The following is a 14,961-nucleotide window of genomic DNA, read 5'->3' on the forward strand; positions in this document are numbered from 1 at the left end:
AACTTTGCCAGATGGTAGTACAAAAATCGAGGAGAGGTTCAGAGAGTATGACCCCGATTGGCCCATAGGTGGCGCTATAGCGACCAAAAGCGCGAAACTGCTCATAACTCCTAGACCGTATGTCGTAGACTCAAGTGTATATCATTGGAATCACTTATATCATTGGAAAGCTGGACGCCTGACGAACAAAACGTATATCTCCGATTTTATTTCCGTCATGATAGATTTTCCGCTATTTTGAATTTTGTCAAAAAACAACTTTTGCCAATTAGTCCTAGGTTTTTTGTCCGATCGGAACCAAACCAGTGCCGAAATGTTCTCTGGAGTCTGACGATCAATAATTATCAAAAAAACGTTGAAATTTCGGTTCATGGTCGCTAGAGGGCATAAAATGAACGTTGTGGGAGGAGCCTATTTTACTAAAATGGCTATAACTCAAAAAGTAAATGAGATAGATTAACCAAACTCAGTACACTTGTGTATGGGTGAAAATTGGTATGCAGTGTCTTGGTCCAAGGTGCCATGTATGTCTATGAGGACATTGGCGTATCTCAAAAAACATGGCCGCCATCGGCCAATGAAGTTTGAGCACCTATTAGACAAGGTTAACGGAGGCAGATCGGAACGAAACTCGATGGGCATGTTCGACTCATGGCCCTAGAGGTCTGTAAGAATTTTGAAAGAAATCGGCCACTAGTTGGCGCTAACGAGTTTTACAGCTCTGTAATCGCGTGGTGTTGCACACATCCACAGAATATGCATATCATTTGATAGATCTGCTCATGCTGAACAACTTTGCCTCAAGAACCATTGCTGTCAATCAAACCGTTCATTAAATATTCGTAATTATGTTAAAAACCTACTTTTGCGAACTTTTTGCCCGATCGGAACCAAACCAGTCTAGGACAATTCTCTGGACGCTCTAGATCAATAATTATCAAAAAAAGTTGAACTTTTGCATTTGTATGGCTGTAATAGGGTCATTTAGAAAAGGGGCGTGGCAAAATACACTAAAAAGCCTATAAATCCTAAATAAAAACTCATAACTTCACAAAAATTGGTGAGCATATGTGACATAACATCATTAACAAGCATACAAAATTTTATGGAGATCGGACCAAAGGTGGCGCTATAACAGTTAAAAGGCTTTAAAACCATATATTTCCTATGGTAAACTGCCTGTATTGGCTGTAAATTGTCTTTTCCATCTCTGATCATATGATTTTCATATCATAATGTTCAAAACTACTGCAATACAATTCTCTGGACTCACTAGATCAATAATTGTCAGAAAAAGTTGAACTACTTCATATGGATAGCTATAATAGATTCAGTTCAAAATGTGGCCTTTACCAAGTGTCCCCGAAAGCCTATATCTTTTTAATGAATGCTCAGACCTTCTTAAAAACAAGCCAGAACATGTGAAATATCACTCTGAACATGCATGAAAATTTTCAGACAGATCGGACAAAATTTGCCTCTATAACAGTTAAAAAGGTGAAAATGATATGAATATAATGGCATATTAAGCCAATAAGTGGTATTTTACTGCCCCCTGCTGTTTAAAATAGTCATTTTGTCATATTGTTATATAATTTATATTTAGACTTTATAAAATCACTATTTTAACATTTACAATTACATTTAGTCAAAATCCATCTGCTAAAGTATTAGTATTGACAGTTTGATCACATCATATAGTTCAGATGTCTGTATCTACAACATAATGTGTGTGTAGTCTTAGGTTTCTGAATACATTCTGAATCATCTGATTAATAGTTTACAAAGACTTTGTGAAATGTTTATAGACCATTCAAATATATTTTCATAATGACATATCCCAATAGCATTGAAAAAACAACAACAACAACAACAACAACAACATTTGTCTTTGTGTGTGTGTGTGTGTGTGTGTGTGTGTAAGCATGCATTATTGAGTTAACATGGAAAAACTGGTTTGCTTTAGTGCAGAAAACTGGTGAAAATCATGAAGTTTAAAGTGAAACTGAGCCAATAAGTGGTCTTCTACTGCCCTCTGCTGGCCATTCTTCTTATTAATGAAGTCTTTTCACATGTGATTTTGCATCATTCATATTTAGACACTTAAAAAATCACTTGTATAACAATAACGTGGTATATCATGGTAAATCATACTAGAACAGGGTAAAGCATGGTAAATATGTTAGAACAGGGTAAATCATGGTAAACCATGATAAATCATGATAAACTATGGTTAATCATGTTAGAATGTGGTATATCATGGTAAATCATGCTAGAACATGGTAAATCAAGGTAAACTAAGATACAATCATGGTAAATCATGCTAGAACAGGGTAAATCATGGTAAACCATGGTAAATCATGATAAACTATTGTAAATCATGCTAGAATGTGGTATATCATGGTAAATCATGCTAGAATGTGGTAAATCAAGGTCAACTAAGATAGATTCATGGTAAACTATGCTAGAACAGGGTAAATCATGGTAAACCATGGTAAATCATGATAAACTATGTTAAATCATGCTAAATGTGGTTTATCATGGTAAATCATGCTAGAACATGGTCTTTTCCATCTATGATGTCAGTGGTTACATGCTTGCTAAATAAAACTTAATAACTTTTGATGCTTTTGTGCTTAAAGGCCTTAACTGCTTGAACCCCGATGAATGCTGCTTGCAGCTTTAATTAGGGGTTCAAGCACGAAGTGCTGAAACCCTATTGTAATTGTAAGGATTTTTATTATTATTCTTCTGCCGTAAAACGCGTCGTGCAGCCCAAACCGTAAGTGCTGGAGACTTGAAACTTTGCCAGATGGTAGTACAAAAATCGAGGAAAGGTTGACAAAGTATGACCCCGATTGGCCAATAGGTGGCGCTATAGCAAGCATAGAATAGAATCAAGTGTCTTATATCACTGTAATCCTTGGCTCAAGTCGGTCAAAACGTATATCTCCGATTTCATTTCCGCCTGGGAAAATTTTCCGCCATTTTGAATTTTGTCAAAAACCTACTTTTGCGAACTAGTCCTAGGTCTTTCGTCCGATCGGAACCAAACCAGTGCAGAAATGTTCTCTGGAGTCTGAATATCAATAATTATTGAAAAAAAGTTGAAATTTTGATTGACGGTCGCTAAGGGGCGCCAAAACGTACGTTGTGGGAGGAGCCTATTTTACTAAAACGGCTATAACTCGAGAAGTAAATAAAGGTATCTTCACCAAACTCAGTACACATGTGTACTAGTTCAATTTGAGGTCACAGTAAAAAAATCGCGACGATTGAACACTAGGTGGCGCTATAACTTGAAAAAAACATGAAAAGGGCTATAACCACCTGACCGTTTGTCCGATTGACTTGAAAATTGGTATGCAGTGTCTTGGTCCAAGGTGCAATGTATGCCTATGAGGACATTGACGTATCTCAAAAAACATGGCCGCCATCGGCCAATGAAGTTTGAGCACCTATTAGACAAGGTTAACGGAGGTTGATCGGAACGAAACTCGATTGGCATGTTCGACTCATGGCCCAAGAGGTCTGTAAGAATTTTGAAAGAAATTGGCCACTAGTTGGCGCTAACGAGTATTTTCGGCTCTGCAATCACATGGTGTTGCATACATCCACAGAATATGCATATCAGTTGATAGATCTCCTCATACTGAACAACTTTGCCTCAAGAACCATTGCTGTCAATCAAACCGTTCATTTAACCCTCTGGGGTCTGGGGTGTTTTTGGGGTCCTTGAGATGTTCTGACATGCCCTGACATTTGTGCTTTTTTCAGTTGCTTATAAACATATTAATGGCAAAGGTGTAAATTCACTCTATATAGCACAAACAAGACTTCCATAATATGTGAGCCACATGTATGTACATGTTTTCATTTTTGAGAGAATAATGTTTATGCATGGTTATCGAAAAAACTAAAGTTTCTGAAAAAAGGCCACCAAACACATACGAAATATGTGGCAATAAGACTTTTGACTAATGGATAGAGTTTTTTCTTCAAAATGATGTGAAAATCATCCTGCCTAATCATTCACATAAAACGATACATTGATTTTAGTTTTGTGAAACACTTTTAGTTTGGAAAGCCAATATGCGGATGGGACGTAAACGCTCCAACAGCATCATGCACATTTAGTAGTTCACACCTGGTGAGACAATGTCCCTGCATACTTAATGAGCCATTCATTCAGGTGTGTCACCTATAGCTAACTTAAATATACAAGCTTCATAAAAATGATCATTCTAGAAGAAAATTTCAGATGGCATTTAGAGGCTTTTGCATCTGAACTCTTCATATATACACACACATATATATATATATATATATATATATATATATATATATATATATATATATATATATATATATATATGCATGCACATACATACTTTATAATCTTTTCAAAACTAGTCAACGTCTTTCAAAACTAAAGTATACATTTTATCATACGCATTTCAAAGTAAAGCATTCATTAGTTAGTTGATGACTTTATTTTTGACAAAACACATACAGTATATATTCCTCATCTCAGTATAGCAATAGAGTTTGCTAAAAGCTGTTCATTCAATACAGCAGTATTTGAAAATCGATCATATTTTGTAAATTACATTTATATTTGCATTTATGTCAAAACCTAGACACTTTTAAACATCAAAAGGACATTTATTAATATGTATTCGTGTCAAAATGACAAATAAACAGATTTTCCTATTCAATTTTGCATGGAAACGCTTCCAAGACGCTTGCGTGTCGCGTGAAAAATAGGCGTCGGTTCTATTTCTAGAATGCACGCGTGTCTAGAATGCACGCACGTCTCACACAGGCAGTGTACAAACTCTAAACTGTTAACATGGGAGCCGAAAAAACGGACACGCCACGCAGCTGAGACGCTTACGCCACGCATCCAGTGTTTCACCGGCCTTATCCAGCGGATGTGGGCGTTTCACAGGTTTGTATGGATCGCCTCACATTTGCGCTTGAATAGCGCGGTCTCCGTAGGCGGAGTCACATTAAAACTTAATTAGCTGAGATGAGAACGACTGACATCTCTCTCTTTACATACATATTATATAAACTGTGAACATTTGTTTTTTATAAAAATTACTTCATTTAAAAGAAGAGAATTCAAGCTTCATGCCTGTGTGTCTGTATGCCTGTTTGACTGAGTATTCGCTGAGTTACAGTTCATTTTCGGACGCGTTTCAGAATTGACTTCACTGACGGAGAGTAGGCAGAACTCGCATCATGTTTATTTAGGTTTTGCGCTCGTGCACGGCTGCCTATGACGGCTGCACGCGAAAACCTCACAACACCCACCCCTGTCGGTGATTGGTTGGAACACTATTTATTTTGGTTTTGAGTGGTGGTGAAACCAACTGTTTTTGTGCGCAGATCTCAGAGCCTAGGCTGCCTACAGCGACGCGTTTTTCTGACGGCATGCTTATGGGGCGGGCAGCTAGCGGATCGTTAGGAAAGATTAGATGAATGTGATCATTTATGTTTGGGCCTGAAATCGCTGATACAACCTTTAATACCTATCACTTCTTGTATTATTTTCAACAATATGGTTTGATTAAAATAATTTCCTTATTGTCCATGTGGAGGCTATTTCATTTTATTTGTCCATGGCACATGCATTTTGTTTCTTTATATGCAGCCCAATGTTATCCAATGACTTGTTTGCATTATTTAGGTAATTTATTTAATTTTAATTTATTGTTAGATAAAAGATTTTTTGGGAACACTTTACAATAATGTCTCATTTGTTAATGCATTAACTAACATGAACTAACAGAGAGCAATAACCATTGTTAGTGTTAGTTAATAAAATGTTCATGTTAGTTCACATTGCATTAAATGTTAACAGATACAACTTTGTATCTTAAAAATGTCTTGGAAAATGTCGAGATTAACATTAACTAAGATTAATAAATGCTGTAGAAGTATTGTTCATTCATTGTTGGTTCATGTTAACTAATGCTAACAAAATGAAAATTTATAGTGGTACCATTTTTTAATAAAAAAGTTGGCCATAGGAGTGTAAAATACATTTTAAAAGTAAAGGAATCTTACACCAGTTCAGACTAGGCTGTGGTATATGTTTGATTTATGTTGAAGTGTTTGAGACATGGCTTTGAATGGTGAGCCTTTTGTTTTTGTAATCAGGCTATCAAAGTATATCAAAATCTGAATTTAGATTTATTGGCCAATATATCAGTTATCGGCTTTTAAATGTAAAGAATTATCAGTGTCACACGTATGTAACAGTTATATGTCCAGTCTACTCTCTGCGTCTACCTAAAACTCTGACTTTTTGTAATATTTTGGAGTATTAAAATCATGCAGTTATCGCAAGCTGTTGCGATATAGACATCGGGATATGTACATTTGCGATATTTCAATGCTTGTGTTAAACATAGCAAAGACATCAGCATCATAGTTCATGAGAATATGCCTTAGTTTTACAGATCAACAACAGGAGTCAGGTGGTGAATTAGAATGATAATATACAGTAAAGTGGTCTTTTGCCCCTGACAACTTCCAATTGTACAGTTTTACAGCAACTACTTTACTTAATTGTGGTTTGTTGATCACAGCATTTTGTGCTGAAATGTTTTTGTATGATGTTTATTTGTTTGATACTGTCAAAAGTTGTATATTTTTTAGTTTTTATGCAGTCAATGTTTTTTTTCCTTACTTTTATTTTTTGTTAATTACTGTGTCACATAAATAGATGCTAACTCAATATTGTGTGTTGTTTCTATTTTTACAGGAGTTTTTTGAGCATGCAAAGCATCTGTGGGATGATGAGGGGGTGAAGGCCTGTTTCGAGCGCTCAAATGAGTATCAGCTCATCGACTGCGCACAGTAGTGAGTATCTGTTGATATGTGTCAGCTATACTCCTACAGTAGTGTTGTCAACTGTCATAGCGTGTCTCTGCTGATTTTCTGTGATGTTTGCTGTGTGGAGATTTCTTGTTGTGTGCAGCACAACCCATTGGATTATGCAGAGTGGATATGTTTATTTGTCCGACCCACTAGTGCAGTGCAGCGTGTCCAAACTTTCTCTTCATCCCACTTTTTCAGTATTTGGATTCCTATACATCTCATGAATCAGTAAAATAAAACTTTTATAAATGCGTTTTTTACAGAAATCGAGCAAAGAGTGCTCCCTCTATAATCACTGAAGCTGTCGATCACTTCAGTTCACCATGGGCTCATTGTCGGTTATATTTTAAAAAGCTGTCTACACTGCACAATGAAATTCTTATTTACATCATGTTTAGTCTTTGGTTGTTATGAAAAGATTAGTGCAAGTGTGCAAAACTCAACCATTTAGTGGTATTGAGTGGATTTGTACTAACTTTAACATTGGCCATTGCATTCATGCCCTCAAACGACATCTGTGATTGGCAATAATGCAGTGGATGCAATGTGTTCATTTGTTGACCAGAACTGGCCCCCCGATTGAGCCTGGTTTCTCCCAAGGTTTTTTTCTCCGTACTACCACCTGATGGAGTTTGGGTTCCTTGCCACTGTCACCTCTGGCTTGCTTAGTTGAGGACACTTAATATTCAACAATATTATTGTTCTTACTGTACTGACACCAAAATGCATAATTTTTCCTGTTTATCACTGTACAATAACAACTTTGAAATAGGGCTGCCACTAACGACTATTTTTGTATCGATTAATCGAAACGATTAATTTCCCATCAAAAAATAAATAAATTTACGCAAGAACATTTTATTTGTCTTGCAACTTTGGCATTCAATAGTGTTTCATAAAAAAAGTATAAATGTAAACAAGCCCTTGACAAAATGTAAAACTAAAAGAGTAAAAATGTACAAAAGTAAAAATTTGTAAACAAACATAAATAATAATAATAATAATAATAATAATAATAACAAAAGTCTGAGAAAGTCAGCATGTTCTGAATGTCAATGTTCTGTCATGTGCCACATGTTCTGGGCTTCTTTTCATTACAGCTGTGAGTGCAACTCCAAAGGAAAAAAAAAATAAATCTGTTTCAATTAAACCCCAACAGCTGGGTTTCCACATTAAACAAATGCAATGTTTAGAGTCCACTGGAATCAAGTGTTAAAATGTAAGTACTCTCAGAAATGTGTAAACAGATTTAAACAGACATCTCCAGCATGACAAAAAAATAAATAAACAGAGGACTTCAGTAGTGAGACTCCAAATGAAATCCAAATTTCTATGAAATCCTTTTTTAAAGCAAAAGTAAAGTAGGGCTGCAGCTATCGATTATTTTAGTAATCGGGTATTCTACCAATTATTCCATCGATAAATCGAGTTTTTGTTTAGAAATGTGGTAATAAAGATAGATCCAAGTGAACAACATCCTTTACAATACAAATATATAATAACAAGCAATAATAATTGGTTCAAATAAAGTATCAAAGTAATCATATGGGTTTTATTGAACAACACTATTAAAATACACCATGTAAAAATGATATAAACTAATATAAACATAACTTATAATACTTGATGTATAACAAATGCCTGCAGAGGGCGACAACGGCCTGGTGATTGTTGTTGTTACACTACGGCATGACCAAATCCTTGTTTAATATTGACCAAACAACATTTAATTCAATGTCCACTTAATCTGGTCACTTTTGTATGATAGACATGCAACAGCTGCTGTAATTTCTTAAAAAATAATATGTGCACATCAAAACATGCAAACTCAGAGCGAGGGGTTAATCCTCTGAGGTCGGCAATCACGCCGGCGTGATGATCTGCTCGCTTTTTTCCTTATCAGTTGAATTGAGACCCGGAATACTCTTTTGACTTTGATTTTACAAACAAGTTTCATACATCAATCGATTCTGTTAAATGTGTATTATTTTTGTGTATACTCACAATAAAAACAAAGTGTTGTGCTTTTTGCCAAATAAAGAAAAATAAACACGAAGCGAGTTCTGCCTTCTCTCTGTCAGTGTAGTCCATTCTGAAACGCGTCCGAAAATGAACAATAACTCAGCGAATACTTAGTCAATCAGGCATATAGACACACAGGCATGAAGCTTGAATTCTCTTCTTTTAAATGAAGTAATTTATATAAAAAACTAATATTCTCAGTTCATGTAATCTGTAAGAAAAGAGCGAGATGTCAGTCATTCTCATCTCATCTAATTACTTGTAATGTGACTCCACCCACGGAGAGCGCGCGCTATTCAAACGCAAATGGCTGAGGCAATCCATGCAAACTGTGAACGCCCCCATATCAGCTCGAGAAAACACAAGTTTAATCAGATCATTGTAGCCTACTTGTTTACACCGTCTCGTAGCGCTGTGAGGAATAATAATAATGGAAAATGTACCTCAGAAGTGCGGGTATTTCGAGGAGCAAGGATCCGACTGAGCTAAGGAATACTGTAGTAAGTTTTTTTCCCCTTCTCAAGTGATTCGCGTTTCTGTGTGAATGAATGAACGGCAGAGATGCGCGCTGTTTACCACAGCTCGCACACTTGCGTTTCTGTGTGAATGAATGATGATGTTTTAGCAAACTGTATTGCTATACTGAGATGAGTAAAAATCGACTGAAATATGTTGAAATAAAATGTAGGCTATTTGTATAAGCAACGTATTAAACTGCAAATTAACATTTATATGCCCTAATATTTCATAAAAACAATGTTACAGTCAGGCGAAATATGAAAGACAACATTTTGTTAACTAGATTTTGGTACAGTTTTTACTGTAGAATATACTGCCACATCAAATAAGCTTTTGTTTAGCAATTTCTGCTCATATGTTATATATATACTGTGTGTATATATATACACATGTACATGTACATGTACATATGTATGTATGTATATAGGCCTATATATATATATATATATATATACTATTTTTGTCAGAAATAAAGTCATCAACTAAGATGTTAGCTGTTCCAATGTTGGCTATATTCAAACTAATGAATACATAATAAAATGTAGGCCTATAATCATTTTTTTACAAAGAAAGAGTACACTTGAAATATTGTTGAAATTGTAATTATTGTTGTAATTGTAACCTTTTTAATAAAATAGCAAAAGATATTTACAAGATAGATGTAAGCAAAATCTTAAATGGTCAATATAAGTCTTCTTCTAAATATATCTTTTGTCCTTGCATTGTGGCTCAGTCAGTGTCACACCTGAATGAATGGCTCATTATGCAGAGTGGGTGGGACATTGTATTCTCAGGTGTAAACCACTCCTCGTTCACGCCCCCCTCGCATATTGGCTTTCCAAGCAAAACCTGTCTTACCCAATTTAAATCAATGTATTGTTTTATGTGAACGATAAAGCAAGACTATTTTCACATAATTTTGAAGCCAGAACTCGTAGCAACAACATCCATTAGTCAAAAGTCTTATTGACACATATTTAGTATGAGTTTTGTGGTCTTATTTCAGCAACTTTCATTTTTATTTTTTTCAATAACCACGCATAAACATTATTCTCTTAAAAATACAAACATCTACATACACAATGCTTACATATTATGGTAGCCCTGTTTGTGCTTTATAGAGTGAATTTACACCTTTGCCATTATCATGTTTATAAATAACTGAAAAAAGCACAAATGTATATATTTGATGTTCATGTCAAAACATCCCAAGGGCCCCAAAAACACCCTAGACCCCAGAGGGTTAAACTTTTATTTTGAAATCGCAATGAACAACAATTCACATATTTAGAAACACATTTATGTATTCTCCTGTGCTGGCGTAGATTTACAAATGAGTTGCGTTACAAATCTTGGAAATGGCACACTGCGTTCCCAGATGAACGTTAAGCAACCCAAACTCACAGTATGAGAAACCCGAGACGCGCTCCACGCATATAAATGATAACAGTGCAACTATGAAACACAAACCGCGTCTGACTTTTTGCGTTCCCAAATGCACATTATTGGAAACCTAATCAAACAGTTGTCAAGTCACATTTATTTATATAGCGCTTTTCAGAGGCGGACAGAGTACACAGCTTCATTACTTGAGTAAAAGTACAGATACCCCTTGCTAAATTTTACTCAAGTACAAGTAAAAGTACTACAGTCAGATGTCTACTTAAGTAAAAGTACTAAAGTACTTGTTTTTAAAAGTACTTGAGTATCAAGAGTACAAGAGTACATTTTCTAAATATTGCATTACTACTGCCACAGTGATTACATTGGTAAACACACCAAACACTTGAAGCGAAAACTATCATTAACTTGTTCAGAAAATTGAAATAGTCTGGCGAGGTGGGGCCACGGGTTCGGGATGCGATATTTTTTTTCCCAGGATCCCTGATTGGTCTGATGACCTACCCCTAACCCCACCCCTAAACCTTCCCGTCACTGGGGGTCTTATGACCTCCCTAACCCCGCCCCTAAACCTACCCGTCACTGGGGTTAAGACCAATCAGGGATGACTTCCCTAATGAATATTCATGAGTCTTCCCCTACCATCCTGGGGAAAAAAATACTCCCGGGATGGACCTGCTGCGTTTTCATCCATTGTTTCGTCCATGGTCTCGTCTCTTATCTAAATCTGACCATGGAGTTGACTTTGGCGGAAAGCTGAAGGTGATTGCTGATGTCCCAATCAGTGGCGCCTGCACAATCCAATCACATTTGAGAGGGAAACAACAAATTGAGGGTTTCCGAGATGTTTCTTTTTTCCTTTTTTTTTTATTTTTATTTTTTAGAAGTAACAGGTACTCACAGTTATGGATAGAAATGTAGTGGAGTAAAGAGTACAATATTTGCCTCTCAAATGTACTTGAGTAAAGTCATGAGTACTCCCCAAAAATGATACTCGAGTAAAGTACAGATCCCTCAAAATTGTACTTAAGTACTGTACTCAAGTAAATGTACCCCGTTACTGTCCGGCTCTGGCGCTTTTTACTATACTGATTGTTTCAAAGCAGCTTTATAGCGATAACAGGAAATAATGCAACAAAGTTTGTTTCCAGAAGAAAACAGCATCACAGTCCAGCTTAAGTAAGTTCAGTGATGTTTCATTTTTGTTGTAAAAAAGTTATTAATTTATATATATAGCCGCTCTGGAGAAAACCATGATGTCATCGTCCAGCTCACTTCAGTTCTCATATAAAGGTGTCAATGCAGACAGATCAGTATTATTGTTGAATATTAAATGTTTATTTAAATTTAAATGTAAATGTAATGTCCCCAACTAAGCAAGCCAAAAGCTAATGGCAACAAATTTGAAAAAAGGCGACAAAGGCAAAAAAGTGCGACAGTGGCAAGGGACCAAAACTCCATCAGGTGGCAGAATGGAGAAAAAAAAAAAAACTTAGGAGAAACCAGGCTCAGTCGGGGGGCCAGTTCTCCTCTGGCCAACGAACCAACAGTGTATGCTTATGATTCAGGCAGTATTATAGGTCAGAATTTAGATTGGATTGGAACAATCAGAATATTATCCAGTTCCATCTGGTAGAAGTCATCATGACGGTATGGAGACGGGTTTGTTGAGGATCAGTGCCGATAGGAAGTGTTCCCGGTTCCGGCTGACCTAATTTATGCAGCCTAATAATCATTTAACTGATTTGAATTATAGGAATGTATAATTTTCTATGTGTATGCCAGGTTAAAGAGATGTGTTTTTAGTCTAGATTTAAACTGACAGAGTGTGTCTGCTTGTCGGACAATGTTAGGGAGACTGTTCCAGTGTTTAGGTGCTAAATAGGAAAAGGATCTACCGCCAGCAGTCGATTTTGATATTCTAGGTATTATCAACTGGCCAGAATTTTGAGATCGCAATAGACATGAAGGACTATAATGTGTTAAGAGCTCGCTCAAGTACTGGGGAGCTAAACCATTTAGTGCTTTGTAAGTAATCAGCAATATTTGAAAATTTATACAATGTTTAATAGGGAGCCAATGTAGTGTTGACTGAACCGGGCTAATATGGTCATACTTCCTGGTTCTAGTAAGAACTCTAGCTGCTGCGTTTTGGACCAGCTGTAGTTTGTTCATTATCCATGCAGGGCAACCACCCATAAGAGCATTACAATAACCTAGCCTTGAGGTCATGTAACATGAACTAATTGTTCCGCATTTTTAATTGAAAGTATATGTCGTGATTTAGGTATTTTAGATGGAAGAATGCGGTTTTACAGATGCTAGAAACGTGGCTTTCAAATGAAAGATTGGTATCAAAGAGCACACCCAGGTTCCTCCTAACCGACGACGAAGACTTGACAGAGCAGCCATCAATTGTTAGACAGTGTTCTATGTTAGTACGTGCGGAGGTTTTTGATCCAATCATTAGAAACTCTGTTTTTTCAGAATTAAGTAAATAGGAAATTACTAGTCATCCAAATTTTTATATCAGCTATGCATTCCGTTAATTTCTTGAATTGGCAAGTTTCGTTGGGACGCAAAGAGATATAGAGCTGAGTATCAGTGTTAATTTTGGCAGCCATTTTTGATTTAGTCTTCATCTTCAGACAAAAATGCTTATTGGTCTTAGTTACATTTTAGTCATTTTGTCTTTAATAGTTTTAGTCGACGAAAAGTCTTTGCATTTTTTGTCAACTTTTAGTCACTACTTTTAGTCAAACTGCAGTTACCGACTTGAATTTTTGTAGCTATTTTATTTGTTTTATTTTAGCCGTTTTATTTGTTTTATTATTTTATTTTCATTATGATAAATTTGAATCAAGGTAACAGGCTGTATTGACATTGCACTCTTTAGCAGTAGCACTTGTCAATTCTACATATCCCTTTTCCTTAGTTCAGTGGTTCTCCAATTTTTTAGAGTGCTGTACCCCCTGGTACCCCCTCTCTTCCACTGCAGTCACACCTTTTCCATTAAGGGACAATATTTTCCCCCTTTAATCGTTTAAAAAATAAATAATGCTTTAAATAAAGCAATGTTCAATAAAAATACAATGATGTTAAAAAAAGTTTAATATGAATACAAATATTATATTAAAATCGCCAGTAGGTGGCAGTAACTCACTGACTTTATGAGTGAGTCATCGAGTCATTCATTCAGTAACGAAGCAAGTGGCTGGCTGCGTCTGAAATCGCATACTTTCTTGAGTAGGTACTTATTTTGAATTTGAGTAATTACTTCAGGGCTGCTAAAAAAGTATGTTCTATATAGTATCGTGCACACCAGAATCTTTCTGGAAGTAGAAGGTCATCCAGGTACTTTTTTGCCTACCGTTTTAACAGTACTGTGAATTTGGACATACTGGTTTTGTCACATGCGGTTTTTCGTCTACTATATAGTAGGGAAGTGTGTGATTTCGGACACAGCTGCTGTATTGCAAAATAGAGCAATAAGCCTGACAATAATGTCTTAAATGTAGTACATCACTTAATGTTACCCTTTTGATTTTTTGAACTGTTGTATAAAATCAATGTCACATTTGAAATCGTGTGGGTCGGACAAGGCTGAAACACGGGTCTAAACACAGGTTTAAAACAGTCACGTGCAAACGTAAAAATATATGCATATTTTTAGGAACACATCTACAAAAATATGCCTGTATTTCAAGTTGATAAAATAATTTAAAATCCATATCAGTTTATTTGTGCCCGCGGCTGCGTCCTCCCAGGAGTCTCTAGGCCTACTTTCACTTTTAAAAAATCACAATCTGCCTGCAGTCGTCGAGATGGATCCTGAGGAGTTGAAGAAAAGAATAGCTAGTGGAGATTGTAAAGTTGTCGACAATACGTCATCAAAAATCAAGTCCAGTGTGTGGGAGAAATTTGGAGTTATCTCAGATGAAGAAAACAATATTGTGAAAGGCTTTGCTGCATCCAAAACCTGCCTTAAAGTTTTCGTGTTGGATAGCGGAAATGTGGAACTTCATCGCTGAGGAAGCACGCGATGATAACTCTGGTAACAAACCAAGCAGTTCTATCGAACAGTATTTTTCAGTATTTTTATTTAGTTTAATTTAACACTGTTAAGTA

General features: G+C 36.1%; 1 protein-coding gene across 2 annotated transcripts in view; it reads left to right on the forward strand.

Moving 5' to 3' along the window:
- gnal (guanine nucleotide binding protein (G protein), alpha activating activity polypeptide, olfactory type) overlaps positions 1-14,961 on the forward strand; it is a 158,765-nt gene that overhangs the window by 71,325 nt on the left and 72,479 nt on the right. For both annotated transcript variants that reach the window (XM_084102359.1, XM_084102360.1), the window contains exon 5: positions 6,776-6,873. In XM_084102359.1, the coding sequence (XP_083958485.1) occupies positions 6,776-6,873 (98 nt within the window). The remainder of the gene's footprint in view (positions 1-6,775; positions 6,874-14,961) is intronic.

This window comes from Abramis brama, assembly GCF_963993115.1.
Source record: "Abramis brama genome assembly, chromosome: 24".
Classification (NCBI taxonomy): Eukaryota; Metazoa; Chordata; class Actinopteri; order Cypriniformes; family Leuciscidae; genus Abramis; species Abramis brama.